The 26653-nt window shown below is 48.0% G+C and overlaps 1 protein-coding gene across 4 annotated transcripts in view; it reads left to right on the top strand.

The window, feature by feature from the left end:
• Window positions 1-26190, top strand: part of ASXL2 (ASXL transcriptional regulator 2) — a 103371-nt gene extending 77181 nt beyond the window's left edge. For all 4 annotated transcript variants that reach the window (XM_055120766.1, XM_055120765.1, XM_055120767.1 and 1 more), the window contains 5 exons: window positions 4081-4244; window positions 8587-8683; window positions 10265-10370; window positions 12015-12744; window positions 15444-26190. In XM_055120766.1, coding sequence (XP_054976741.1) covers window positions 4081-4244; window positions 8587-8683; window positions 10265-10370; window positions 12015-12744; window positions 15444-17873 — 3527 coding nt within the window. In that variant the 3' untranslated portion in view covers window positions 17874-26190. The remainder of the gene's footprint in view (window positions 1-4080; window positions 4245-8586; window positions 8684-10264; window positions 10371-12014; window positions 12745-15443) is intronic.
• Window positions 26191-26653: the final 463 nt, after the last annotated feature.

Raw genomic sequence — 26653 nt, 5'->3', positions numbered from 1 at the left:
GCTTTTATCTACATACTATTTATTCTGTCCATCTCATACCGATCTGTGTTTCAGACTAAGGTAGATGCTATCAGTCATTTTGTGGTTTTTTTCTGGACAGTGCACTGTTTAAGCCAACATTTCTCCCCCTTTATTTCTAACTGTACAGAAAAGTAGGAGGACTTATCAATAAGCACTGCAGGCTGAACCTCTTTTTCCTGCTCAAGAATTGGAGATGTTTCTTAGACAGTGGAGATGCCTCACCCTAGCAGGAGTCAGGAGGTTTATTTGGGGGTCAAAGTGAACACAAAGACCCCCAGATGAGCTGTGTTAAACACCTGTGTGGAAATCAGGAATCCCCTTACTTGGTCATTTATCTTCCCTATTTAGCTCCAGGGGATTCCTCCTAGTGGGGTTCAGGAGACCAAACCTGAACTTTTCCTGAAGCAAGATGTGTCTGCTGGTCCTTCAACCTGTCTCCTTGGCCCTTGTTCCTGCTTCTTTGGAGTTCATTGGTTTTTGGGCCACACCTGGTGTTGTTCATGGGTTACTCCTGGCTCTACTCTCAGAGATCGTTCCTGGTGGGCTTGGGAAACTATATGGGGTACCAGGAATCAAACGTGGGTTGGCTACATGCAAGGCAAACACCCCACCACTGTACTATCATTTTGATCACTCGAGCTCACCAGTTTTCAACACCTACGCATATACCCCAGTTTCTTTTTTTTTTTTTTTGGGGGGGGGTCACACCCAGCGATGCTCAGGGGTTACTCCTGGCTTTGCAGTCAGGAATTACTTCTGGCGTGCTTGGGGGGCCATATGGGATGCCGGGGATTGAATCCGGGTCGGCCGCGTGCAAGGCAAACGCCCTACCCGCTGTGCTGTCGCTCCGGCCCCCGCATATACCCCAGTTTCTAGCTTTTTTTTTTCCCCCTTTTTGAATCACACCCAGTGATGCATAGGGATTACTCTTGGCTCATGCATTCAGGAATGACTCCTACCAGTGCTCGGGGGACCATATGGGATGCTGGAAATCAAACTTGGGTCGGCCGTGTGCAAGGCAAACGCCCTACCCGCTATGCTATCGCTCCAGCCCCATTTCCAGTTTCTTATTACCTCACTTAGGATGTTTATGAGCCAGGAGTAAGCCCTGAGCACTGTTGCATACAGCTCGTAAAGAAGAGGGAGTGGGGGAGCCTGGTTAAGAGCAGGTCTCCTGGTAGTAAGTGCCCTTTGTTGTTTTCTCTATGACTGCCATTGTTCCATGCTTACTCCTGCAGAGCAGCCCCAGACAGACCGTGGTAGGCTGCTGGTTAGTTTCTCTCATCACTTGCTGGTGTTGCCGCTTGTCTGCGTCCTTTGTTGTAAGAAGCTCACTTTTACTGGTCTTTTCTGTGAAGTCTTTCCCTTCCTCACGGCTCTCCTCAAACTGTTCTTATGCCTTTTGTCTTTGAGGAGCAGTTTTGCTGAGCTGAGCTAAGCATGCATTCCTTTTATTCTGGTTGGAACATGTCATACTTGTAGTCTTTAAGTTTGTGGTTTCCATCCGTCCTGGAATATGATCCTGCCATTTCTTTACAAGTTGTCTTCCTAGCCCTCCAGCCCACCCGCTGTTTTCACTTTCTCCTTTTGGGTTTCCAGTTAAGTATAAACCTTTCTCATTTGTTTTTGATAGAAGGTGAAGTATTTTATCTGTCTTTTCTGTATTCTCAAATTAACTCATCTCAGTCTAAAATCTTCTTCTTGTTGTGTTGTTGTGTCCAACAACTTTTGGTCCACACTCGGCAATGTGTGGACTTAACCTGGCTGCTCCTGGCTCTGTGCTCAGGGATCACTCCTGGCTGGCTTGGGGGACCATATGGGGTGCCAGGGATATTGAATCTGGGTCAAATGGGTGCAAGGGAAACATTTTACCCACTATACTATCACTTTTGCCCCCCAAATCTTTTTTTTTTAATTGAGTTTACACTGAGCATACAGTGTTCCAACATCAGTCTCTTCTTCGATGTCCTCTTCCCTCCACCAATGTCCCCTTTTGGCTTTTAGTTCCCCTCACATCCCACAGTCTGCTTTTATGGAAAGCAATTTTTTTTTTCCTTTTAGGTACTGTACTATACTGTTACTGATACAGTTTTATGCATAACACTTTTCCAACTGCCAGCATCCCCTCCCTGATGGGATGCTTCCTGCTTAAAGACCTGTTCTCATGTTCTTCATTTCTATGGTCTTTGGATATTTGTTAATCTTTTTGTTTTTTTTGTTTGATTATTTGTTTTTGTTTTTATATCATTCTGCCCTCTCCTGGACTGAGTTCACTTAGCCTGATACTCTAATACTCTCCAGATCCACACACAGAGCAGCAAGTTGCTTGCTTCTTTTTTTGCCACAAAATATTCCATTGTGTAGATGTACCATAGTTCTTTTAGTCATCAGGGCCCTTGAAGTATATTCTAAGAAGTGGGATTGTTGGATCATATCGGATTCCTAGGTTTTTTTTTTTTTTTTTTTTTTTTGCTTTTTGGGTCACACCTGGCGATGCACAAGGGTCACTCCTGGCTCTGCACTCAGGAATTACCCCTGGCGGTGCTCAGGGGACCATATGGGATGCTGGGAATCGAACCCGGGTCGGCCGCGTGCAAGGCAAACGCCCTACCCGCTGTGCTATCACTCCAGCCCCCTCGGATTCCTAGTTTTTTAAGGAGTTTTCTTACTGTTTTCCCAAAAGGCTGGGTCAGTTGGCCAAAAAGATTGGCCTAAAATCTTGTTTGGGTGGGGGGGGGTCCTGGCAGTGCTCGGGGAATCATATGGGATGCTGGGAATCAAACCCAGGTCAGCTGCGTGCAAGGCAAACGGCCTACTATCACTTCAGCCCTGGCCTAAGAACTTTTATTGGTTTCTGCTTTCTGCTTTGTCAGGGTAATCTAGGATGTAGTAGTGAACTTAAACTTGTAGAAATCCCCTGGGCCTAACTTAGGGAAATCTTTTCCTCTTAAAAGAGTTTACTTTTGTTTTGCTTTAACCAAGAATAGGGGGCTACCAACACAGGTTTTGTGTAGCTTTGTGCAAATATTTCTTTTTTGTCTGTACATTTTGCTACATTTTGCTGTAGGTCCTAAAATATTCTTCATGGCTTGCAAATCATATTTACATTTTAGTCTTTGGTTTCTAATTTTTTGCCATTTATGTTTTAAACCTTTGTGTACCTGCCAGCCTTTCAAGAGAGTGCTATCTTCTGGTCATACTTTTCCCTCCCCCACCCCCGTTTGTGGCCATCCTGGCAGTACCCACCCGGGGCTCTGCGTTGGCTCTGTGCTCAGGGATCACTTCCAGTGGTTCCCCTGGACCGTATGCAGTGCCGGGGGTCACACCAGGATCAGCATGAAGCCTTACCCTGTGCTTTCCCGTCTGCCCCGTTCTCTGCCGCTTGCCATGCCGGCTTTGTACCCAGAACCCCACATACACAGGGTGATTTGCTCTGCTGCTGAGGCCCTCCCACCCCCATAATCTTCCAGTGAGCAGATTTCTGAAATGGTTAATCATAGTACAGTGAGGTAAAACAAATAAAAATTGTTTCAGTTTTTTATGGGAAGCATGGTTTATAACTTGGAGATTTTTGATTTTTAGTTACTACCATTTATCATAAACTTCCTCACTGCTGCAAACGTACAACATTTATCACATAAGGTTCTCATTTGTAGACTTGATGTTTCATTGTTTTCCGAGCAGGTGAAATACTTACTTGGGGGGGCCGCACCCAATAGTGCTTAGAGCTTTTGCCTCTGGCTCTGTGCTGTGGTATCACTCCTGGTGGGGCGCATGGGCTCTTATGTGTGCAAGGGATCAGGCCAGATTGGCGGCGTGCAAGGCAAGCGCCCTGTCCACTGTGCCAGCTCTTCAGCCTCAAGTTACAGATTTCTGTTCTTTATGAATGAACAAAACTTGCCTTGTTACTCGTTGTTGGTATTTCTCAGAGCCTTAAGTGTTGCTGCTTCCCAGTGTGATGGTTATGGTCCATCTGTGGTGGTTATATGGCCCCGTGCAGTCACGCTCACACATGGAACATGGATGACGTCCAGGTGATTCTTTTCCCTATCTCTGTAGGGCAGATGAAGAGGACAAAGTGTGCGGACATCGATGTGGAGACCCCTGACTCCATTCTGGTGAATACAAATCTGCGCGCGCTGATCAACAAGCACACCTTTTCGGGCCTTCCTGGAGACTGTCAGCAGCGGCTGCTTCTGCTCCTCCCGGAGGTGGACCGACAGGTGAGCATTCACGGGCTTCCTGGACTCTTGTCCAATACACGCCGTGGAATTTTTATTTATTTATTTTTTATTTTTTTTCTTTGTATTCCATTTTCTGTTTTTTTGTTGTTGTTGTTGTTTCTGTTTCTTTTATTTTTTTGGGGGGGTCACACCTGGCGATGTACAGGGGTTACTCCTGGCTCACGTACTCAGGAATTACTCCTGGCGGTGCTCAGGGGGCTATATGGAATGCTGGGAATTGAACCCAGGTTAGCTGCAGGCAAGGCCAATGCCCTACCCACTGTGCTATAGCTCCAGCCCCTCTGCTGTATTTTTAAAGTTTCTTTCTAGGTGCTCTTGCAAAGAATTGGTCTCAAGAGGTAAGGCTATATTTTGTGGGACTGGAAGAGAAAGTATGTAGGGGAGTTAAGGTGCCCCCCTTGCTTGTGGGAGACCCACGTTCAATCACTTAGTTTAAGCTGTTAGTGCACCGCCAGGAGTGATCCCCAAACATAGAACCAGTAGTAAGCCCTGAGCACTGACAAGTGGTAAGTACAAAAATGAGTTTATTATGGAAGTGTTCTTGATAGGTTGACTTTGTAGGACTTGGGACCCAATATGGACCATACTTCTTGATTTGTTTTGTTTTGACCATACCAGGCAGTGTTCAAGGCTGTGCTCAGGGTACATGGGATGCAACCCGGGTCAGCCCCGTGCTTTGGCCAGCCCTTATAGTCATTTCTTTTTTTCTTTTCTTCCCTTCTTTTATTTTTTTGTCAATTGAATCACTGAGATACAGTCACAAAGTTTTCATGTTTTAGTTTTAGTCATACAATGATCAAACACCCATCTCTCCACCAGTGCACATTTTCCACCACCAATGTCCCCAGTATACACTCCCTGTCCAAACCCTCCCCCTGCCTCTATAGCAGACAATTTCCCCCATACTCTCTAACTACTTCTGGGCATTATGATTTGCTTGAATTTTCCCACCACCATTCAAGTCTGCCTGCCAGAGGCAGATGCTAGGTAAGTTATTTTCTATTGCTTATTATGAACATCATGAGAGGTTGCTTCTGGAATTCTAAGATTTAAATGGTTGGGGTCCAGAGACATCTCTGTAGGGAGCTAATCCATTTTGAGATTCATTTGGGGGTCTCTGGATCAATGCCGCTGATGCCCTGAGATAGTGCCCGGAGGCAGATCATGGTGTGATAGCTGGGACCCCAAGCAGGTGGGGAAACGGGAAGGGACAGCCTGTCTCCGCTGCCACCATGAGGCCTAGAGTCTTAATTCTGGGACCCACGTACCTGGGTTTTGCTTCTGGAAGCTCATGGCCTGCTGTCTTCCCGGATTCACTGCTGTGTCTTTTTTTTTTTTTTTTTTTAATTGAATCAGTGAGATAGAATTTTACAAAGCTGTTTGTGATTTGGTTTCAGTCATACAGTGTGTCAACACCCATCCCTCCACCAGTGTAATTTCCCAGCACCAATCAGTGTCCCCAGTTTCCCTCCCCCCGAAATCCCTGCTCCCCAGCCTGCCCCTCTCTCTCTCTCTCTCTCTCTCTCTCTCTCTTCCCACCCCCCCCTCCCCGTTATCGTTTGCAATAGAGACACTGAAAGGTTATCATGATAGTCTTTTCCTACTTTTAATATTCAGTTCTTGTCTAGAATGATCATTTCCAGCTATTGTTGTCATACTGGACCCTCCTCCATCTTAACTACCTTCCACTCTCCCCACACATTTGTCATTTCCAGTCTTTGACCAGTCCTCCTGTTTTCCCTTGCCTTGGATATTAGTCTCATACTTTTTTTTTTTAATGGATGCAGTCATTCTGTATCTGTCCCTTTCCTTCTGACTTATTTCAGTCAGCATAATGCTCTCCATGTCCATCCATTTACAGGCAAATTTCATAACTAAATAGAGCCAGGACTAAGCCCCGAGCACTGCTGGCTGTAGCCTCAAAACAAAAAGAAAGGCAGATTGCCACACACAATTTTAGAATCAAAGAACAACTTCAAATTTACCTCTTTGTCTCCCTACAGGATCCATTTTGTTAGGTTTTGGGGTTTGGAGCAGGCAGGGACAGCTCCTGGTCCTTTGTTCATTATCGCTCCCAGCAGTGCTTGGGGACTCTGTGGGACTGTGGATGAACCCAGGCTTCCCTTGTGTGGCGCCTGCATTCCGGCCTTGGGGCTCTCTCTGGCCCCTGGGGGCCAATTATTCAGGTGTAGTGATTGACAAAGTTGTTGATAAGAGTTTCAGACATTCAGGTTCCAGCTCCAGAGCTGCTACCTATGTCAGCTTGACCCATCTTTGGCACTTAGGAAAAGGAATAGTAGTCTGAGAACTACTGTCCTTTATAATAGGGAGTATGGAATAAAAATTCACTGTTGGATATTCACATAGGATTCTAAATGCTAGGATTAAAGGCTAAAAATCCTATTTCAACATCTAGAATAGAGAAATCTACATAATGAAATAAAAGGGTAAGTAGGGGAGTGGATTAAAGCCCCTCTCTTCAGATAGGTCTGTCACATATATGGTAGAAGTAAAAGATAATCCAAAAAGCATACCTGTGGTTAAAAGCCAGCTCTTTTTTTTTTTTTTTAAAGCAGTTGGCACTGTTAAACTCTGGAATGGGTTGACTGGTGATGAGAAAGCATGCTGTCACTGGATTACACAAGCAAAAGTTGAATAACTTGCCCTTTGGGAAAATGTGTCAGCCTGCTGTCAGTCTTTTAGACTCAGCAGTAGACAAACTGCCGCCCAGAGGGCTGAGTTTTGCTAGCTCCTGGTTTGTATGAGCCCAGATGTCGTGCAGCCACTCCCAATCCGTTTCATAGTGTGGCTCTGTTCCTGCCCCAGTGGCAGGTGAATGGCTGCAGAAGTGCACTTGGCACTGAGGCCACTAAGCCATCTTCTGGGCCTTCATATTTCAGGTTTTTTTCTCCATTTAGAGTTGGGGGGTATTCTTTTGGGGAGCGGGTTGGCTGTGGCTGCATCCATAAAGTGCATTATCTCCTGTGCTTTCTCTCAGGCCCCCCACCCCCCAGTCACAGTTCTTTTTTTGTTTGTTCTAAAACTTTTATTCTTTTTTGATACTATTTTCTCCTTATACTTTATAAATCCTGTGGTTTACAAAGTTCATATTATTATCAATAATTTGCTAACAAAATGACCAAAAATGTTTCCTTCGAAAAGAAAGTTAGTGAAGACTGTTGTATCTCACATGGAGCCATTAAGTACTTGTATAAGAGATAATTAAGATGTTACAGGGTAAGCCTTCTGTGTTTATATTTTGTGCATCAAGATTAGTTGCCTTCTATATTACAGCCCTATCCAATCTGCTGTACTACTCTTGATTCATCAGTGTTGTCGATTTTGAGATGTCATGTGGCTGCAAATGTGGCCACACACTCCAGCAAGTGCAAAAATTTTTAAATGCGATACAATTTTTTAACGGGCTTGCAGCTTTGGGGCATATGTGTGACTGCTGGACTTCCAGAAATACAGGGGGCTGGGGGGGGGGAGATAGCCCACCCCTGACTCCCTAAAAGCCTGGAGGTTTCAGTCACAAAACCTGCATACCTGAGTTATTTGGCAGATTAATTTCTACATTGGGCTCGTTCCATGCAGTGGAGCCCAGCCAAGAGCATGGAGACAATTGTGACTGTGGAGGTTTTCAACTGCAGGGGTTCTGTTTGGGCAGGTGGTGGGTTCACCTGCCCCCCTCCCACCCCAAGGTGTCCTGGGAGACTCACCTAGTCACAGTTCTATGAAACAAACTGCTCAGAAGACACCTTTTACATATGTACTTATATTTTTTCAGGTAATCTTTCAACTTTAAATCAGTGAAATAATTAGAAGAAAGAGGGTGATGATATACACTTGAAATTTGTAGGAAAATATTGATTATAAGATAGTTCCATCCTGGACTATAGTTATGTTTCTGTAAAATGAAGTGTACACACATTCTTGCCTCCACAGGAAGTGAAGATCTGGCGACAGTATAGGAATAAGGCGCTTGCTGGGCGTGTGGCTGGCCCCGGTTCATTTTCTGGCACCATATGCTTTCCTGGACACCCCTGGGTTTGGCTCAGTGCCTCCCCAAAGTAAACGAACAGTATAAAGGAAATGAAGTTAATTCTGTGTGATACCTTTAGCTTTTATTTTGTTCATTGGGGGCGGGCAGTTGGGGGTACTCAGGCTTACTTCTCGCTCTGTGCTCACTCCTGCAGTGTTTGGGAGACCCTATGTAATGCTGGGGCTCAAACCTGGGTTTGCCACATGCATGGCAAATGCTCCCCTATGCGATCCTATCATTCGGCCTCATCTTTCTTTGGTTTGTTCTTTGACCCAGATTGGGCCAGATGGTCTGATGAAGTTAAATGGTTCTGCCCTCAACAATGAGTTCTTCACGTCAGCAGCCCAGGGCTGGAAGGAAAGGCTCTCGGAAGGTAAGCGTCCTGCCAGTGTTTCTCCCACTCTTGATTGCCCTGGGAGCCCAGGAGGACATCCTCGCTCTAGAGGGCTCTTCTGGGCATTGGGGCCATTTTAGAAGCAGAGGACAGCAGTCCTCTGTGAGACAACTCCTTTGAGCTAGAGCCTCACAGTGTGTTTATACTTACGGATCATTTGCATTGCAAAAATAGCCACTGGTGGGTATTGTTTTGTTGTTTTGAAAGCCCAAATCATTTCCAGGGACTGGACCAGAGAGGTAGTACAACAGGTAGGGTGTTTGCCTTCCACACAGCTGACCCAGGAGCACTTCTGTCCTGCACCCCTTGAGGTCTCCTGAGTCCCACCAGGAGTGATCCCTGAGTGCAGAGCCAGGAGTAAGCCCTGAGCACTGGTGGCTATGACCCCAAAACATCACAAAAATAAATTGCAGGAGTTTGGGGTTGGGGTCTGACAGCCAGGTTCCCTTTCCCTGGGTGTTAGATCTATGTTAGCCAGTGTCTCCTTTTGTTCTTAGCCCAGGACAGGCTTAAATTTCTGCTGGGAGAGGTGATGTCTGGAGCACGTGCTCTGCGTGCAGGAGCTCCGGCCAGTCCTCGGGAATGCAAGTTCCCCTGAGCACCACAGGAGCGCACCCCTCTCAGGAAAAACCCTCTAGTCCTGTCTTCCCTTCCCCAGTATCTCACATGTGAGACCTGTGCTTCTCTCCAGAATTCCTCCTTTCTTTGCTTATTCTGCGACGACGTAGTGGTTTTGGGACCTGGGAACATATAAGTAATTTTTACTATATAAATTAACAGCAATAGCATTCCCAGCCCACCAGAGTAACTTAGCAAAGCTTACCCTCTGGAATGTTCTACTTTCACATAGCAGGGGCTTGAAAACCCTGTATATGCAGATAAACACCACGGCTGCTCGTGGTGTGTTGAGTGTCTTGTTGCTCAGGTACTGTACTGGCACAGATTCCAGAACAATTAGAAAAATGATGGCTTCAAAATAGTTCCCTGCCATTTCATCAGAATCCCAAATGCCTTTCTGCAGGGCACAATTAAAGTTCCAAACACAGTTTGCCTTGGAGAAATGATTTTTACAATAATAAAATGCCCAACAGTGTTTTTGCACAGGATCACAGGATTTCTGGTTTTCTGGTGGAAAAGATATGGCAGATTCCAGGTCAGCACTAAAGGGCACCTGCGGGGAGAAGAACGGCCAGGACAGCTGGGCGGTGCTGGGCTGCGTGGCTTGGTCCATGGACAGCCCTGAGGAGCACTCCCCCAGTGTCTGGCTCACGTGGTATTCTCCTGACCCGTGTATGAGTTGTGATTTGAAAATACTTAAAAATTGCAAACAGTGGCCAGAGTGATAGTAGGTAGACAGCAGGTAGGACCTGGCACATGGCCGACCCTGGTTCAATCTCAGGCACTGCATTTGGCCCCCCAAGAGCCACCAGGAGTGATCCCTGAGTCCAGAGCCAGAGTAAGCCCTGAATACAGCTTGGGGTGACCTAGAAACAAAAACCAAACAAAAAGTTGCAAACATTTTTCTATTGAATGTCTTTTTCGGGGGGGTGTACATTGCAGGTGAGTTCACACCTGAGATGCAGGTGAGAATTCGACAAGAAATTGAGAAGGAGAAAAAAGTGGAGCCATGGAAAGAACAATTCTTTGAAAGCTACTATGGCCAGAGGTAATATCAAAACAGTTTTTGTAAAGCAAATGTTAAATCCTACATTGATGTCATGTGAAGGTTTATCTCATTGCCTTGCCAGAACGTTCAGTCCACTCTTTCCCTCTGTGTTTTCACGGGTTCTTCATCCAGATTTTGTCTCTTTAAGAATCTCAGGGGTTTGGATAGTACAGGGATGAAAGTTCATGTCTTGCATGCGATTAACCCCATTTGGATCCCTGGTACCATGTGGTCCCCTGAGTATCACTAGGCATAGTCCTGGGTACCCCTGAGCCCCACTGGGTGTGGCCCTGCAGGCCTTCAGTTACCAGGAGAGTGACCTGGGTAATTCCTAGAACTGCATCATTGGGCATTGAACCTCTGGCCAAGAATCACTGGAGGGGTCCCTAGGCCTACTGCCCCCCAGCCTAAGGGACACATAATTGTTTGCCACCGTGGGCAGGATGGTTTCTAAATATTTTACTACTCGTTTATTGTAAGTTTATATTACAGAGGTTTAGGAGTTCGTTTCACCATTGAATTCCTAGTGCTGTACATTCCTCTCATCATCCAGATTTTTTTTAAAAAAATATCTTGAATTAGAGTCCCTTAAAAAAAAAAACAAACCAGATTGGCTGTTTTTTAGGTTCTGTAATTTTTTGTTTTAATAGCAGTTAGTTACTTCACAGTATGATACCTTAACCAGAATCAGTAGAAGTTCCTGAATCTCCTACACTGTGGACAGCTATACCCATGTGAATAAACAGACTGTCCCCCAGGGAGGTCCAGTGAGAAAGGAATTCGCCAGGGACTATGGGCTAAATTGAAAACTTTCTAACAAATCCAAGTGAAATCTTAATGGGAATGTTTTAATAGGCACCACTGGAGCTGGGTCACTTGAGACCGATCTTGACCCCCAGTGTTTTAACTTGTTTGTCTGCATTCCTTCGCTTGCATACCTAATGCCACTTGTAACCACAGCCTGAGAACTAAAAGCTTACTTCCTTGTCTCCTTGTCAGTGTCTCAGCCAGGATTTGAATCCAGGCACTCCCATTCCAGAACTCTCACCAGTAATCAAAGCGTAGATAAAAATGAGTCTAGAAGTGGGAGACTAACACCCAAGAATTGTAGAAACAACTACCAGGAGGTTGACTCCATGGCTAGGAGGCTGGCCTCACATTCTGGGGAAAGGGCAACTCAGAGAAGGGATCACCAACTATAATACAGTCGAAGGCCATGTGGGAGAAGGGAGTTGCGGGCTGAATGAGGGCTAGAGACTGAGCACAGTGGCCACTCAACACCTTTATTGCAAACCACAATAGCTAATTAGAGGGAGAGAACAGAAGGGAATGCCCTGCCACAGTGACAGGGTGGGGTGGGGGGGAGATGGGATTGGGGAGGATGGGAGGGATGCTGAGTTTACTGGTGAAGGGATGGGTTCCCGAACTTTGTATGGGGGAAGCATAAGCACAGATGTGTATAAATCCGTAACTGTACCCTCATGGTGATTCATTAATTAAAAATAAATAAATTTATTTAAAAAAAAAATGAGTCTAGATACAGCCTGCCCGGGTTCTCCTGGACATTGCAGTCGACCAGTAACTCACAGTGACATCTTTGACACAGGCCATTTCTAAACTCCCAATATCTCTTCCACCCTCTAGTTCGGGCCTGAGCCTTGAGGAGTCAAAGAAGTTGACAGCTTCTCCTAGTGATTCCAAAGTAAAGCAAAGTCCAGCCGAGCCACCGCAACCACTGCTTCCTCCTGAGGCCCCCACTGGCACTGTAGTCCCAGGAAGCCCCCAGTTCCAGGCTAAAGAAGAATTTGTGCAAATGCCATCACCGTTCAAAAAAGAAGAGCCCGAAAGCCCAGTGAAGGGGCAGCCAAGTGTCTCCCCGTGCCCAGAACCCCCGTCTCTCCCCACTAGCAATACAGAGGAGCTTAGCGTTCTTCCCGTCAAGTGCCCGAAGGATGAGCAACTCTTGGAGCAGAAGCCAGTTGCCTCTGCTGAACAGGAGTCCGAGAAAGAGAATCATCTCACCAGAGCTGCTGGGTGTGACAAAAATGAAAGCCAAGAAGCTTTAGTGACACCTCCAGAGGAACCCAAGAGTCCTGGAATACAAAAACCAGCCATCAAGACCAGTGGAGACACGGTCCCACCGGAAGCCGCCATGAAGGAGCCTGGCCCGGCTCCAGCTGAGCACAGCCCCGAAAGCCTCAAGCGGAAATCGTCTCTCTCCCAAGAAGAGGTTCCTGTGGGGTGGGAGAAGAGACCCCGTGTCACCGAGAATCCTGTTGAGAGTCGCCAGCAGCCGCTGCCATTTCCAATCTTGCCGCAGCCCTTTCTTCCCAGAGGGGACAAGGTCCAGGTGCGAAAGGTACCACCTCTCAAGGTAAGCCAGGGCAGAGGGGGGGGGGGGGGGGATTGGACAAGAGCCCTGGTCTGGTGCAGTTCCAGGAACTTGGGATACTTTATGGCAGGAGCTGCTCCCTCTATTTTGGAGGGCTTGTAAATAAAAGCCAATCATGAGCAGGCGTTTACGACTGCATCCATCCCTATAGATGTTTATGGGGCATTGAATCAATAAGGTGCCTGGCTTTGTAATGAAAACCCCTACCACAGCCCCTGCTAAAAATTGCTATTTGACATGACAAAATTAGTCTGTGAAGAAGTGTGAGGCGGCCATTAGTGTGACCCAGGCACCTTCTCCAGAGCCTGTTCCGTGATGCTTTGGTTCTTTCCTTGCAGCCATTATTAATAGGATATTCTGTGTTTCTAGGACTACTTTGGTTCCCATCCTTTTTAAAGAAGGGTCTCTGGCTCACCTGTTATTGGGGGGACATTAGGAAGATGACTAAGCCCAGCTAAGTGCTGCTGTTCAGATGTCATTAACTTCGTTGCTACCTTGCAAATCTTTCAAATTCCTAGAGTAGGGTCTCTGTCCTAGTTTCAAAGAAATTATCTTGGCAGTATTGAACCCTTCAAAGCCCAAGCACAGTTTTAGTATTTGGGCTTGCACCTAATGCCATTCTTTTTTGCTGTTTTTAATTATTGAAATTCTTTCATTTCTTTAATGCATAGTATATATTGAAACTTTTTTTTTTTTTTAATTTTTGGGTCATACCCAGCGATGCACAGGGGCTACAACAGACTTTCTACTGCAGGTTTCTTTAACACTCTCTTACTTCAGACCTCATTTCAAGTCCCACTATCTTTGACAAAGGTTAAGGTAATTTACACATGAAACAAAACTTTTAAAATAAAGTTTAAATGGAAAAAGAAAATGTGAACTTTTGTATATGTTGCATATGTACATGCTTATAAAATACGCATGTATGTGCAATATTAGTTACATGCATTTTTATAGTACATACTTAAAAAGAAAATAAGCCATCTCGCTCTGCGTAGATGGAAAATAACAGCTATTTTCATAAATACCTAAGGCATTAATTTCAACTATTAAGGTCTTTTAATCATCTTAAAATAATTATTTCTTTTGGGGCCACACCTGGCTGTGCTCAGGGATTTCCCCTGGTTCTGCACTCAGGTTTTACTCCTGGCACCTTATGGAGCCATACGGAGTGCCGGGGATCAAGCCCAGGGTCTGCCCCCTGGAGTGCAAATGCCCTCCCCGCTGTGCTACTGTTACAGCCCCATGTGGGTATCAATAGCTAATTGCAGCATGTTTTCAGCCATCATGATTGATAGCAATTCTTTTTCATTTATTTATTTATTTATTTATTTATTTATTTTGCTTTTTGGGTCACACCCAGCGATGCTCAGGTGTGGCTCTGCACTCAGGAATTACCCCTGGCCGTGCTCAGGGGACCACATGGGATGCTGGGAATCGAACCCGGGTCGGCTGCTTGCAAGACAAACGCCTTACCCACTGTGCTATCACTCCAGCCCCTAATAGCAATTCTTGTGCTAAATATGTTGTTGCTCTTAAGGTGATTCTCGGGGGCTGGAGTGATAACACAGTGGCCAGGGTGCTTGCCCTGCGTATGGTTGACTCTGGTTTGAACCAGATTCGAGTCCCTCACCACAGAGGGCCAGCAGAGCCCACCAGAAGTGATCCCGAGAATAGAGCCAGGAGTCAACCTCAAGCACCGCCAGGGTGGCCAGGGCTTACAACTCCAAAGATAGTGCCAGCATTTAGACACTTGCCGTGCACGCAGTCACAGTTCAGATCCCCTGCACTGCCTGTGGTCCCCAGGGCACCAGTGAGTGTGGCCCAGAACACTAAAGGGAAGGAAACCCCGTGGCTTGAGGGAGATGCCCGAGTCCAAGCACTCACCTTGGCGCCTCAGGCACTTGTCTGCCTCCTGACACCATGCGCCCCCCGTGTAATTCCTCTGAACAGCCGGGCGCCCCCTCCCTTTCTTTTCTTTTTTTTTTTTTTTTGCTTTTTGGGTCACACCTGGCAATACACAGGGGTTACTTCTGGCTCTGCACTCAGGAATTACCCCTGGCCGTGCTCAGGGGACCATATGGGATGCTGGGATTTGAACCCGGGTCGGCCGCGTGCAAGGCAAACGCCCTACCCGCTGTGCTATCTCTCCAGCCCCAGCCCCTCCCTTTCTTACCTTCTTTCCTTTCCATACACGCAAACCCTCTGCCATTGCTGGCCATATTTTTATTCTGCTGACTTTGATTTCCAGTTTTATTCTTTGTTCTTTTAGAATTGTCTTTGACATATTACCAAGGGCAGCCCTTGCCTCTTTCTGTGGACAGCTCCCAGGGTTCCGTGGGTGTTGGATCTGGGGTAGATTGCAGAGCAAGGTCAGGGCCGTGGGTGTGGCGCCGTGGGCCCTGACCTCTCTCCTGCATAGCCTGTTCAAACACACGTGCCTGCTCCATGAATTGGGCTGAGATTTTCTCTGTGATGATCATAGATGAATCTCAAGCCTCGAGCCCCATCTTTTGTCACCAGTGTGTGGAGTTTGGTCCTCTTAGAAATGTCGGTGTTCCAGGTTCGAGCCCTGGCACCCCAGGCCTGCCAGGCGTGAGCCCTGACCGCAAAACTTGTTGTTGGTGAAGGCCTTTTCCTAAGAGCGGAAGCTCAGCCCTGCTCTCCCCTGCTTCTTTCAGATCCCGTTCTCCAAGATCTCCCCCATGCCGTTCCCTGCATCGCAGGTCTCTCCCAGGGCTCGTTTCCCAATCGCCATCACTAGTCCTACCAGAACTGGAGCCAGAACCCTTGCCGACATCAAAGCAAAAGCCCAGCTGGTCAAAGCACAGAGGGCTGCCGCCGCCGCTGCTGCTGCCGCCGCCGCCGCCGCCTCTGTTGGAGGGACCATCCCTGGCCCTGGCCCTGGGGGCGGAGAAGGCCCTGGAGAGGGCGGGCAGAGACTGGCCGCTGGAGGAGCGAGCCTGGACACCGCCAGGGTCGGGGCAGCTGGACCGGGTGCCTCCCTGGAACTGGCAGGAGCTGGAAGCCGGGGAGGTACGAGAGAGCTTCTACCCTGTGGCCCCCAGCCCCAACCCCCGCCCCAGACCCAGTCCCCAGGCCTGGCACAGCCTCCTCGTGGCCTTGGAGCACAACTACAGCAGACCCCCTCAGTGCCTCCTGCCCCTGCCAGCGGGGGAGCTGCCGCCGGTGGCCCCTCTCCATCCCACACGAACACCCCCCCATCAGTAGGGCCCGGGAATAACGACAAACCGAGTCCAGCCCAGGCAGCAGCCCCCGAGGCCCCTCTCAGCCACCACGCAGGCCCTGGGAACTGCAGACAGGAGAAAGCGCCTTCTCCGAGCACTCCCGCCCGACCCACACAGTGCGCTGCAGAGAATGCGCCCGGGCCCCCGGCAGCGGCTAGTCTGAGTGCCCCTACCCCTTGGGCCTCCGCAGACACAAGTGCCGGCGCTTCGGCGTTGCCGGCCCCCTCCCCTGTGGCGTCTTCACTAACTGCAGCCACTTTAGAAAAGCTTCCGGGGCCACAGGGCAATGCCACCCCGGCGCCTACCGCTGCCGCGCCAGCCTCAAGCACTTTGCCAGCAGCTTCCAGCCTTAAAACTCCAGGAGCCACTTCCCATCCCAGTGGACCCGCACCCAGGCCAAGCTCCAGCATCCCTGCCAATAACCCTTTGGTAACTCAGCTGCTTCAGGGCAAAGATGTTCCCCTGGAGCAGATCCTGCCGAAACCACTCACCAAAGTCGAAATGAAAACTGTTCCACTGACCCCAAAAGAGGAGAGGGGGCTGGGTGTGCCCACAGGCCCCCGCGGCACGGAGAGCAGCGCCAGGGAGGAGGGGCAGGAGAGGCCCGTCCCACAGTCGGGTCAAACCTTGCAGAATCAGCAGCTCCCCCAGATGTCCAGGCCCCTGCAGGTCTTCTCAGGTAAGGATCTTAGGGACCCCGGCATTGACTCACCCCAGTACCAAGAAGGACTGAACAAAACCACCCACGACCAGATGCTCCAGACCCTCATCCAGAGGGTCCGGAGACAGAATGTTCTCCCCTTGGTCCAGCCCTCCCAGTTCAACTTCCCCCACTCAGGTTTCCAGCCTGAGGACATTTCCACCAGCCAGAGGTTCATGCTGGGCTTTGCTGGCAGAAGGACCTCCAGGCCTGCAATGGCGGGTCACTACTTACTCAACATCTCCACCTACGGCCGGGGCCCCGAGAGCTTCCGGAGGACCCAGTCCATCACCTCCGAAGAGCGTTTCTGTCTCAGCAGCCCCAGCGAGCATCTGAAAATGGGCTCGGCGGACTGTAAACAGACCGCGGGAGACAGCGGCAGCAACCGAGACGAGGACACCGATGACGGCAGCGCTGGTGAGGACCTGGGCACAGAGGAACCCCCGGCCGCCCAGGGCGCTGGCCATTGTGAGGCCGGCTCCGGACCCCTCAGTCGAGCGCCCCTTGCCACCCATGATGGCCTAGCTAGGAAGACCGTGAAGGCGGAGACCCCAGGGCCCGAGCAAGCCCCGTTAAGCAAGGAGAGTTACCTGTTTCCCAGAGGCCCCGCAGTGGATGGGAAAACGCTGGCCCGAGATTTTATCCAGGCGGCCCAAAAGCAGATCGCCCAGGCCGCGAGGGCCAAGCCAGCACCAGGCAGCCCTGACCTCTTCGGCGCTGCCCAGCCGCTCCCCGCTGACAGCCCCACCCAGCAGCCTCTCCTCCTCCCGCCCCTGCGGACCCCTCAGCTCTATGGAAGCCCCACCCAGCTTGGGCCAGGCTACCGGGGCCTGATCAATGTGTCCACCTCGTCGGACCTGGATCAGAGCTCGGCCGTGGCAGGGCTGCCCGACAGTAGCCAGGTGGCCAGCAACGTGGGTGACGTCATGTCCTTCTCTGTGACGGTCACCACCATCCCGGCTGGCCCAGCCCTGAATCCCAGCAGCCACAGCCAGCCCCTCCCCGTGCCGGCGTTCGCCGAGGAGAACAGCATCGAGGACTCCCCCGCCAAGTGCTACTGCCGCCTGAAAGCCATGATCATGTGCAAGGGCTGCGGGGCCTTCTGCCACGACGACTGCATCGGGCCCTCCAAGCTCTGCGTCTCCTGCCTGGTGGTTCGGTAACGCGCCGGGGAGAGGCGGCGAGGCAAGGGCAGGGGACGGGTTGGGGGAAACGACAGAAATAAACCTGCGGGTCGCTGTTCTCTTGAGAGACAGAGGTGTTACTTCATCGGGATCAGTGCGGGGCGCTCTCGGAGGGCCAGAGCACCTTGTCGAGTTAAGTCTGAGTCAGCAAGACGGGGTAGATTTGTGACAAGTTTGCACTTACAAAATCATGTAAATAGGTCACATCTTGTTCTAACCTTCTTTCTCCGAGTGTTTAGGTTAATAATGTGCTATGTTGAGCTCAGAGTTCTGTTCCCCTTCATGCAACTCTGGAGAAGTGGAACGAAACGCCGTGAGTGGTGAGCGAGCAGATAAGCTCCTGTCAGCTCCTCAGAGGCCGGGCAAAGGATGGTCTTGGGTCTGGAGGACTGACGTGTCCGCCCGTGGGGTCTCGACACTCTGACAGCTGGCTCTCCTCGAGGGAAGACTCAGGCTCGGCAGGGTTGGGGTTCAGGCGGTACCCCCCTCCCTTCCTCTAGGCAGACTCGGCTGCCCTGCTGGTAAGGCGCTCATGCCACAGGTAGTATCTTGGACTCCCGGGAGCTCTGCTTTGGTTCTGGGCCCGCCTCCACCTTTCTGTGCCCAGCAATCTACTTGGGACGTGAGGATCCCTGCTGTTCCCTCACCCACGCCCCTGCCCGCAGATAGGGCAAGAGGTCCAGGAAAAATTGGGGCCTCCTTTCCGCTGCCAGTGTGGGGCAGCAGTGCCAGCCTTCCTCTCCGGGCATCGAGGTACTCCTGGGCACTTCCACCAGGCTTGGCAGGCAGCTGTAAGGTCTCCACGGGAGGTCTTGGTGACGGGAGTGATTTGAAGTCGCTTCGCTGCGGAGAGTAATGGTGGAAGCAGCTATGTGCAGACAACTTTGGAAAACCACTCTAACACTAGAGACAAGGGAGCCTCTTTTCCCCTCTTCCTCCTCTCCTTAAACCGGAAGTTCAAGGGTCCCTGTGGTCACAGAGCTCCCTGCTGCCCGTTTGCCCATTCTTTTAACCCCTCTGGCTGTCGGGCATCTGAAGAGAAAGTAGTCTTACTTGTGTCTTGGAACACACTCGTGTGCTCACACGTAACCACACAGAAAAAGTCCCTTTTCCTGGTGTAGGAACGAGGCTCTGCATTGGATCTATGCACTAGGAACTTGGGATTATAAAGGAGCTGCATTCAGTGTTGGACACAATATCTAGAGAGGAAGAGAAATTAGCTCCAAAGTGTTACTATTTTTTTTTGTCTGCCTACATTTGTCATAAAGAACATTCAGTCTATAGTTTTACCAGGATTTGATCATTTAAAAATTGTTAATGTACATCATTTGAGTATTAGTTTTCAGTCTTCTGATTTTCTGAGATGTTTGGGCAGTCTGGTGCAGTCGGAGCTGTGCTTGAGGATCAGGATGTCAGCTCCCAGGATAGAGAACAGCTTGAACTTGAGATTGAAGTCACATTCCAGATGAGGAGAAAGTAGTTGGTTAATAATCTTTGCTTTGTCTCATTTCTGCACTTCATCCCTCCCCTCGCCTCATACCCTTGTAATCCTTTGAAATCCCAGGCTTTGTTTCTGGGTTTTGTGACCCAAGGCAAATGCAGGATTAATATTTGTGTTCTCCTTTCAGCCAAGGCAATTTGATGTCCTTCCAACTTCCCCTCCCCGCACACACACAGCTAAGAGGTATGCGAGGATCCCAGGAGAAAGGAGTGGGGTCTCCAGGAACAAGTAGGCATCAGGAACCAAGGTTCTAGGTCCAGATTCCCATGCCTTGTGTAACAACAAGGGGTTTACAAAGACCCATTGCAGGGGACCCTTCCCGGTGCCCAGGCTGGTCTGCGTGCCATGACTTGAGCATTTGGAACTGCTGATCCCCTGCTAAGCAGTAATTACCAATGTGAGTGATCACGGTGATTTTCCTTCTTCGTACCTTTGCTTTAGAAAGAAGTCTCCTCCCTGGCTCCCTGAGGGTAAGGATTCCCAGGCGAGTCGGGTGGGGGATTTTTAAGCCCCTTTTGAAAGCAAACCATATTGTGCCTCTTCATCTTGACCCAGGCTTTTGCAGAACAGCCCTGAGCATTCTGTCTGCCCGATTCTCTTCATACGTGATACCCGGCTGATCAAGTGCTTGTGTTTATTCATGCCCTAAGACGAATCGCCGTCTAGGTCTGCTGTCTTGCTTTTGACCCAAATAAGAGAATTGTTAGATTCTCCTGATTGGTAGTAAATCGAATACCATCCACATAGCAGTTTGTTTCAAAAGCCATGGTTTTAAGCAGGAAGCTATTCATCTCGTACAAGGTGGGGGGGTGGTTTGTTTTGACCTTATAAACAAGAGGGGGCTTTTTGATCTTTTTTTTTTAATGAAGCAGTAAGAACCAGGAGCCCTTTATTAGCATATGGCATTCCAGTACCTTCCAGGCAGTTCCTTCTATCTTAAGTTTGGGCACTCCTTTGCTTTGAGGAAGTTCCCGGCTTATTTCTTAATATTTAGTTGCACTATTTCCAGCAGCTCCTCAAGGCCTTAGGTCTGACCCTGGGCCCCAAGGTAGCCTTCAGAGATGTCCCAGCTCTGCTGGGCTGCACCCTGGAGCCTGCGTTTACGGTTGCACGCCCCAGAAACTTTCTAGCAGAGAAGGCACCCCAAATTGAAAAAGAATTTTTCTTGATTCAAAATTGTTATTCTTGGGGCTAGAGAGAGAATATGGCCGGGTAGGACATTTGCCTTGCATGTGGCTGGCCCAGGCTCGATCCCCAGCATCTCATACGGTCCCCTGAGCACCACCAGGAGTGATTCCCGAGTGCAGAGCCAGGAGTAACCTCTGAGCACTTCTGGGGGTGCCCACATCCCACCCCATCCCCACACCCCCCCCAAAAAAAAACCAAAAAAGTTTTTTCCATTCTGTTAAAATAAAGCCAAATAAGCTGAGGGTTGGGGGCGTGGCCCTCTTTCCGTTCCAGACCCCCCTGTGCTTGGCTAGCTGGATCTCCCAGGTGACAACAAAGGAGAAGAAAGAGCTGGCCAAGGAAGGGACACTTTTTCTTATAGCTGGGAAGCGTATGGAAATGTCATGGCCTCAGAAAATGCGTGTGTAGATGTTTGGGGGACTATCATATAAATCGTACTAGCCAAAGGATGACCTCACTGCCTTCCAGGTGAAGGTACAATTCACACATATTAATGACTTGACAGTTCAACGTCCTTATTGCTTCTGATTGCCTTTCTCCACCCTATCCTTAAGGAACTCTGGTGAAAATATTTGTTAGACGAGGGATCTTCTCTGGTCATTGCGCCGCTATTTATTTCCAGAACTCACGGCCAGTGAGCAGCGCCAGGCCCGCGGTTCCCTGTTGGTGTCGGTCACTGAGAGCTCGAGCGGCCCAGGGCACTTAGCAGCTCAGCTCACAGACCAGGCCAAAGCGACTCTGCGGAACGTGGCGCCACGCAGGAGTTCTACTACGCGTCTCCGTGCCCGCTGCCAGGACAGCGGGCCAGACCGTTCCTAAAGTTGAAGTACAAGCTTCATAGATTCTTGGTTACTTTATTTTTTTTAATGCTTTACATTTGATACAACTATTAAAAGAAATCAATTTTAAAAATAGCTTTCCAGTAATATATTTTAAGTAATATATATTTTAATATCTATGTAAAAAAAAAAAAGCGACGGCAGAAGACTGAACTTCTCCTCTGGTATGCTTAATGCAGGGCCTCGCTGTTAAGGAAAGGAAGTTATGCTAAAGATGCTCAGATTATTTCCAATAAATGCAATAAGGGGGAGAGTTTCGGAGTTTTATTTTTCATTTTGAAAAGAAAGTTGACTTATTTACCACAGGCTATTTTTTCCCTTCTGGCTACAAGGTTTGTATAGACTGGTTTGGTAAATGCTAAACTTTTGTGTCTTTTGCCTTTTGAAAGAAACTGTTAACATTGGAATTTGAGGGTATGTACAGAGAAGTTGGTGTCAGCACCATTTAAAAAGTCCTATTTTTTCACAGATATAGAGAAATCATTTTACATAAGAATTTTAAGTATTTGCAATAAATATATGTATATAGATTGTATGTATTCATATATTCTTATTTTTCATTTTATTATTAAGTAAAAGATAATTAAAGTGAAAATAAAAAACCTTGCAGTTTTTGATGAATCTCGAGCTCTGGCGTACTGTGAGATGGTGTGGGAGGGAGCCCGCTCGTGCCTTCCTCTGGCTTCATTGGAGGGGTTGGTGGGAAATCGGGGAGTGGGTTTCCCTCAGGACTCCAGAGAAAATAGTTCTCCTGATTCTTATTTTCACACTCGGACTGGTTTGTCTGCTCTAACTAGAAGGGGGGCCACAGTGTATCTCCGCACCCCCCCCTCAGCGGTTTGCTTCACAAAGAATGGTAAAAGGGGGGGTTAGGGAGGGGTTCAGGCTTCCCTGCAGCTCATTGTGTTGGCAGACGCTGCTAGCCCTTCGGGCCTCTGCCTGTGAAGGAATAATCTCTCGGAGATAATAGAATATTGAGCTTCCCGCTTCCTCCTGGGGGAGTGGGCCTCCTAACGCTTTCCTAGTGTACTTCCCGATGGGTCAGGAGAGGCTGAAGAACTTGGGTCTGTGTCTTGCTAATGCCATTTTGAGGACTGAGCTCTATGTCAGAAGATGAATTGCCTGTACTGGAAGATGATTGGGATCCTACAGTTCCCGAGAAAGCCTTTTGTAGCTGCTGGGTTTGGGATCTGATCGAGGAACAAAATGATACCTAGTCTTACTTATTCATGAACTAATAAGAAAAGTTACTAAACTCATAGTTTCAAGAATGTATCTTAATGACTTATGAAACTGATTTTACGTCTTTTTGCGCTTTACTAGTCCTTCCCGTCCTATACATGCTCAGCTGTGTCTTAACTATTCGCAAAAATTAAAATTTCAAACACCAAAGTTATCCAAAGACACATAGTTTAACCATCCAAGAGAACATAGCACTTGAAATCTACAGAAAATACAGTTTTCAAAAGAAATTTCTATAGTCTCAGGGACTATCAACATCCCCTAATTTCCATATGTGATCGTTAATGGATGAAGAGGAAATAGGTCAGTGGCTCCAAATTGGTAGATGACGTTTACAAGGACACTCCCTATTTCTAGCCCATATTTTATCTTTATTTAAATGGACCTCCTGCCACATGAGAGGTCAAATTCACAATGAGGTAATGGTCAGAGTCTCAAGGGACGGTTTCTGGACAGTTGGATGGGAAGCAGTGTGCTGGGGTGGGTTCCTCTTGGTCCCCAGCTCCCTGTACGTCACAGTCTTAGAATCTGTTATGGCTGTCATAGTACTGGGCTTCGGGGAGGTAATGTTTCTAGCTAGTTTTATATTGGAACTGTTGCTTTAGTTATTCAAGAATGTATTGTGCAAGCACGTGTTGTGGCAGAGCTCTGGCGCTGCAGACCAGAGCAGTCATAGCGGTCTTACAAGACCTTGCACTTGTGGCCGTCCTGTGGCTTGTGTCTTATCAGTGTCAGGACTCGGAGTATTCATGCTATTTCCCGAGACACATTGCAAATGAGTTACCAGAAACACACATTTAAGATGCCAGATGAGACAAGGTGGCAAATGTGAAGAAGAAAAGCAGTACCCCAGACGGAGACAGTGGCTGTGAGACCCAGTGTTGACTTGTTTGGGGAACCGTCTGTGAAGATCTGCACTTAATAACTTCACGGAATCTCTTGATTCTGCCTGCATTGAAGAGAGGCTGGCCCAGTGAACCTTTCATTCCTCTCAGCCTGAAAGGAAAGATGCTTTCACGCATCTTTGCATCACGCATCTTTGACGGGGTGGGGCAGGGGTGGAACTTTATCTTTCTCAACTAGCCCCGTTAGACAAGTGACTTAAAAAGCAACTTTTCTGGGGCTGGAGCAATAGCACAGCAGGTAGGGCATTTGCCTCGCATGCAGCCAACTTAGGTTCGATTCCCAGCATCCCATATGGCCCCTTGAGCACCACCAGGAGTAATTCCCAAGTGTAGAGCCAGGATAACCCCTGTGCATCGCCGGGTGTGACCAAAAAAGGAAAACAAATAAATAAAATTGAAGCTTTTCTGTCTCTGTTCAAACTGCAGTGGAGCCAAGGGAAATTTCTTTTAACATCTTGATTCCTGTGCCCCTCTCAGAGAGCCCAGGAAATTACTGAGAGTATCTCACCCACATGGCAGAGCCTGGCAAGCAACCTGTGTATATTTGATATGCCAAAAACATTAACAAGTCTCAAAATAGAGACATTACTGGTGCCCACTCGAGCAAATTGATGAGCAACCGGATGACAGTGACTTTGATTTTCAAGGTGTACTTATTGACTGGTGAAAAGGAAGTATATCCCTTTGTTTTCATTTGTTATAGAGATGTATAGTCCTGTTTTCATTTTTCTCCATAATGAATGAAATTAAAGGTTTTTTTCTAATACCGTAGGGGCTTTTTCTATTTCTATATCACAGAATTTGGATTCTAAGGATGGATATTTCATTTAGCAAGACTAGTCTCTTTTAGTGGCCAAATCTTTCTTTAAGACATACTGAGACAAGATTTTGAAAAGTATATTTTATTCAGAAGTGAATGACTTTTTCTTCTAACTTTTATTCAATCCAGATCGTTGAATTATACAGCTCAAAACCTGTATGTCAGTGTACTCTTTCACCAGATATGAAGTATATTTTATATAATGAAATCTCAACTTTCATTTATAAAGTAGGGGAGTGGATATTCTGTATTTTTCTTAGATTTGATGACTTGAAGCAGATAGGGGTCACTCCATCTCCAAGTTCTTTCTTCACCATTCTAAACTTCAAAATGGGGGGCCCCTTAGAAAGATTCCCCAGTAACAGGAGGGACAGACATAAGAAAGCATGTAGGCGGAGGTGACCCACAGTGGAGATGGGCCGAGGCCAGCTGGTGGGCTCACCTGTACAATCCCTGTAACTCAATTTCCCTGGTTCTTCAAATTCAAAAGAAGCTAAAGTCAGCTGGGCTGCAAAGCTGAGAGAACAGCTGGGGAAGAACAAGGTGGACCCAAGACTTAAGAGCGCCTTTCGCTGCCCTAATACTGCTCCCATTCGGGGCCTCATAATTTGAGTCAGTTTCGGAACTTGGGATTTGCTTGGTGACATCTTGTGTGAACTTGCCAGAAGCAGCTTTTGCCATTGATGAGACTCTGCTGTGGACCCAGGTCTGTTAAGTGACTGATGCTGGCTCATAGCAGACTGGCTGGAGCCCAGTTACACTCGATGAACATGATAGCGTTAGAAACTGACTTGGACTCATATCTTTCAAGATAATTTAAAATTCAGCTTAAGCATGAAATATTGTCAAAAATCGCTGAAGATACTTTAGACCCTATAGCATGTAGAAAATGCAAATAGAGAAATAAACTTTATTGGGTCAGTTCTTTAAAAACATAAAAGTCAAGTGTCGGCTTTAAAGTTCTAAGATAGCGAAAGCATGGAAATGAGGGCAGTTGATTTGGCCCCCTTGAAAAGTAGCTTTGTCCTTTTCCGTTTTCAGTCCGTTGTCCTTTGAAGACTTGAGTAGCGCCCTGTTCTGTGTGTACACGGGTGCCCCTGCACATAATCACTTTGCTCCCCTTGGAGTCGGGCAAAGCGACCAGCTTTCCAATTGAGTTTCCCCTTCTCGTCTGGGAAGGACCTGATCCTTGTCCTCAGAGCAGTGCTACTCTCAGTGAGCCTCAGAGATCGTGCAAGCTCTGAAGTATACGATGTATAAAATTCTAGGAATGAAAAGCTTTTCTCAGCTGTAAGTGTGATAGACTTACTTTTTCAAATCCATCTTGGGCCAGAGAGATGGCACTGTGGGTAAGGCACTTGCTTGGCACAGCCAAGCCAGGTCCAATTCCTTATTCCACATAGGATCCCCTGAGCACTGAGTCGAAGAGGAAATCCTGAGCATAGCCAAGGGTGGTCGCTGAGTCGTCAACCCCTTGCCCCCCTTCCAAAAAAAAAAAATTGGGTAATAAACCAACTCATCTTAATTCTGGGACTTGCTTAGTACACATAGCTGTCACCAGCACCCAGAGCAGTGGAAGGTGCTCACACTCATCACTGCCACTGCAGAGGCCTTAGCACCGACGGATGAGCTGCCTTCCGGCCTCCTCACTCATCTTTATTCCATTCTAGGCTTCCCCTTCAAGATCGTATAAAACTACCTTCAGAATTGAATGTATGGTCCTGTTTCTGCACATGGATAAACTGTATTTTATCGTAATGACTCATTTTCTGTGGAATAAAGGCATACAGTTTTACCCCCATGACCGTGCCTTTTCTTTGTCAAAAGAACTCAAGGCCATGTTGAAGGATTCACCTGCTTCTAGCCTTTTCCCCAGGGCCCGTCTGCACATTTGTTCCTCAGTCCTTGGGAGGAGGGATGGGGGAGAGAGTGCCTGCCTCTTCGGGCAGAGGGAATTGAACTCAGCCTAAGCAGAGGTCGGTGCATTGTGAAATGCCAAGGAAGCCTGTACCAGAACTGAACGGTGACCATGTGCTGGTGGTCGACGTCTGCTGCCAGGACCTAGGTTCCATCTCTAGTACCACAACCCTCCCTCTGTCCCCAGGTGCCACTGGTATAGCCCTGCTGGCCCCAAACACCTCAATGCTTCAGAGTCACACACACCTTGAAGAGAAAACTGGTGGAATGGGATAGAAAGCCCAGAAAGAAACACTTGTCTCTGTGGTCAGAGGATTTCTGACAAAGATGCCAAGACTCCGTAATAG

Source organism: Sorex araneus, chromosome X (assembly GCF_027595985.1).
Source record: "Sorex araneus isolate mSorAra2 chromosome X, mSorAra2.pri, whole genome shotgun sequence".
In the NCBI taxonomy this organism is placed as follows: Eukaryota; Metazoa; Chordata; class Mammalia; order Eulipotyphla; family Soricidae; genus Sorex; species Sorex araneus.
The sequence above is the reverse complement of the archived record's forward strand: the minus strand, read 5'-3'. Positions and strand labels throughout refer to the sequence as shown.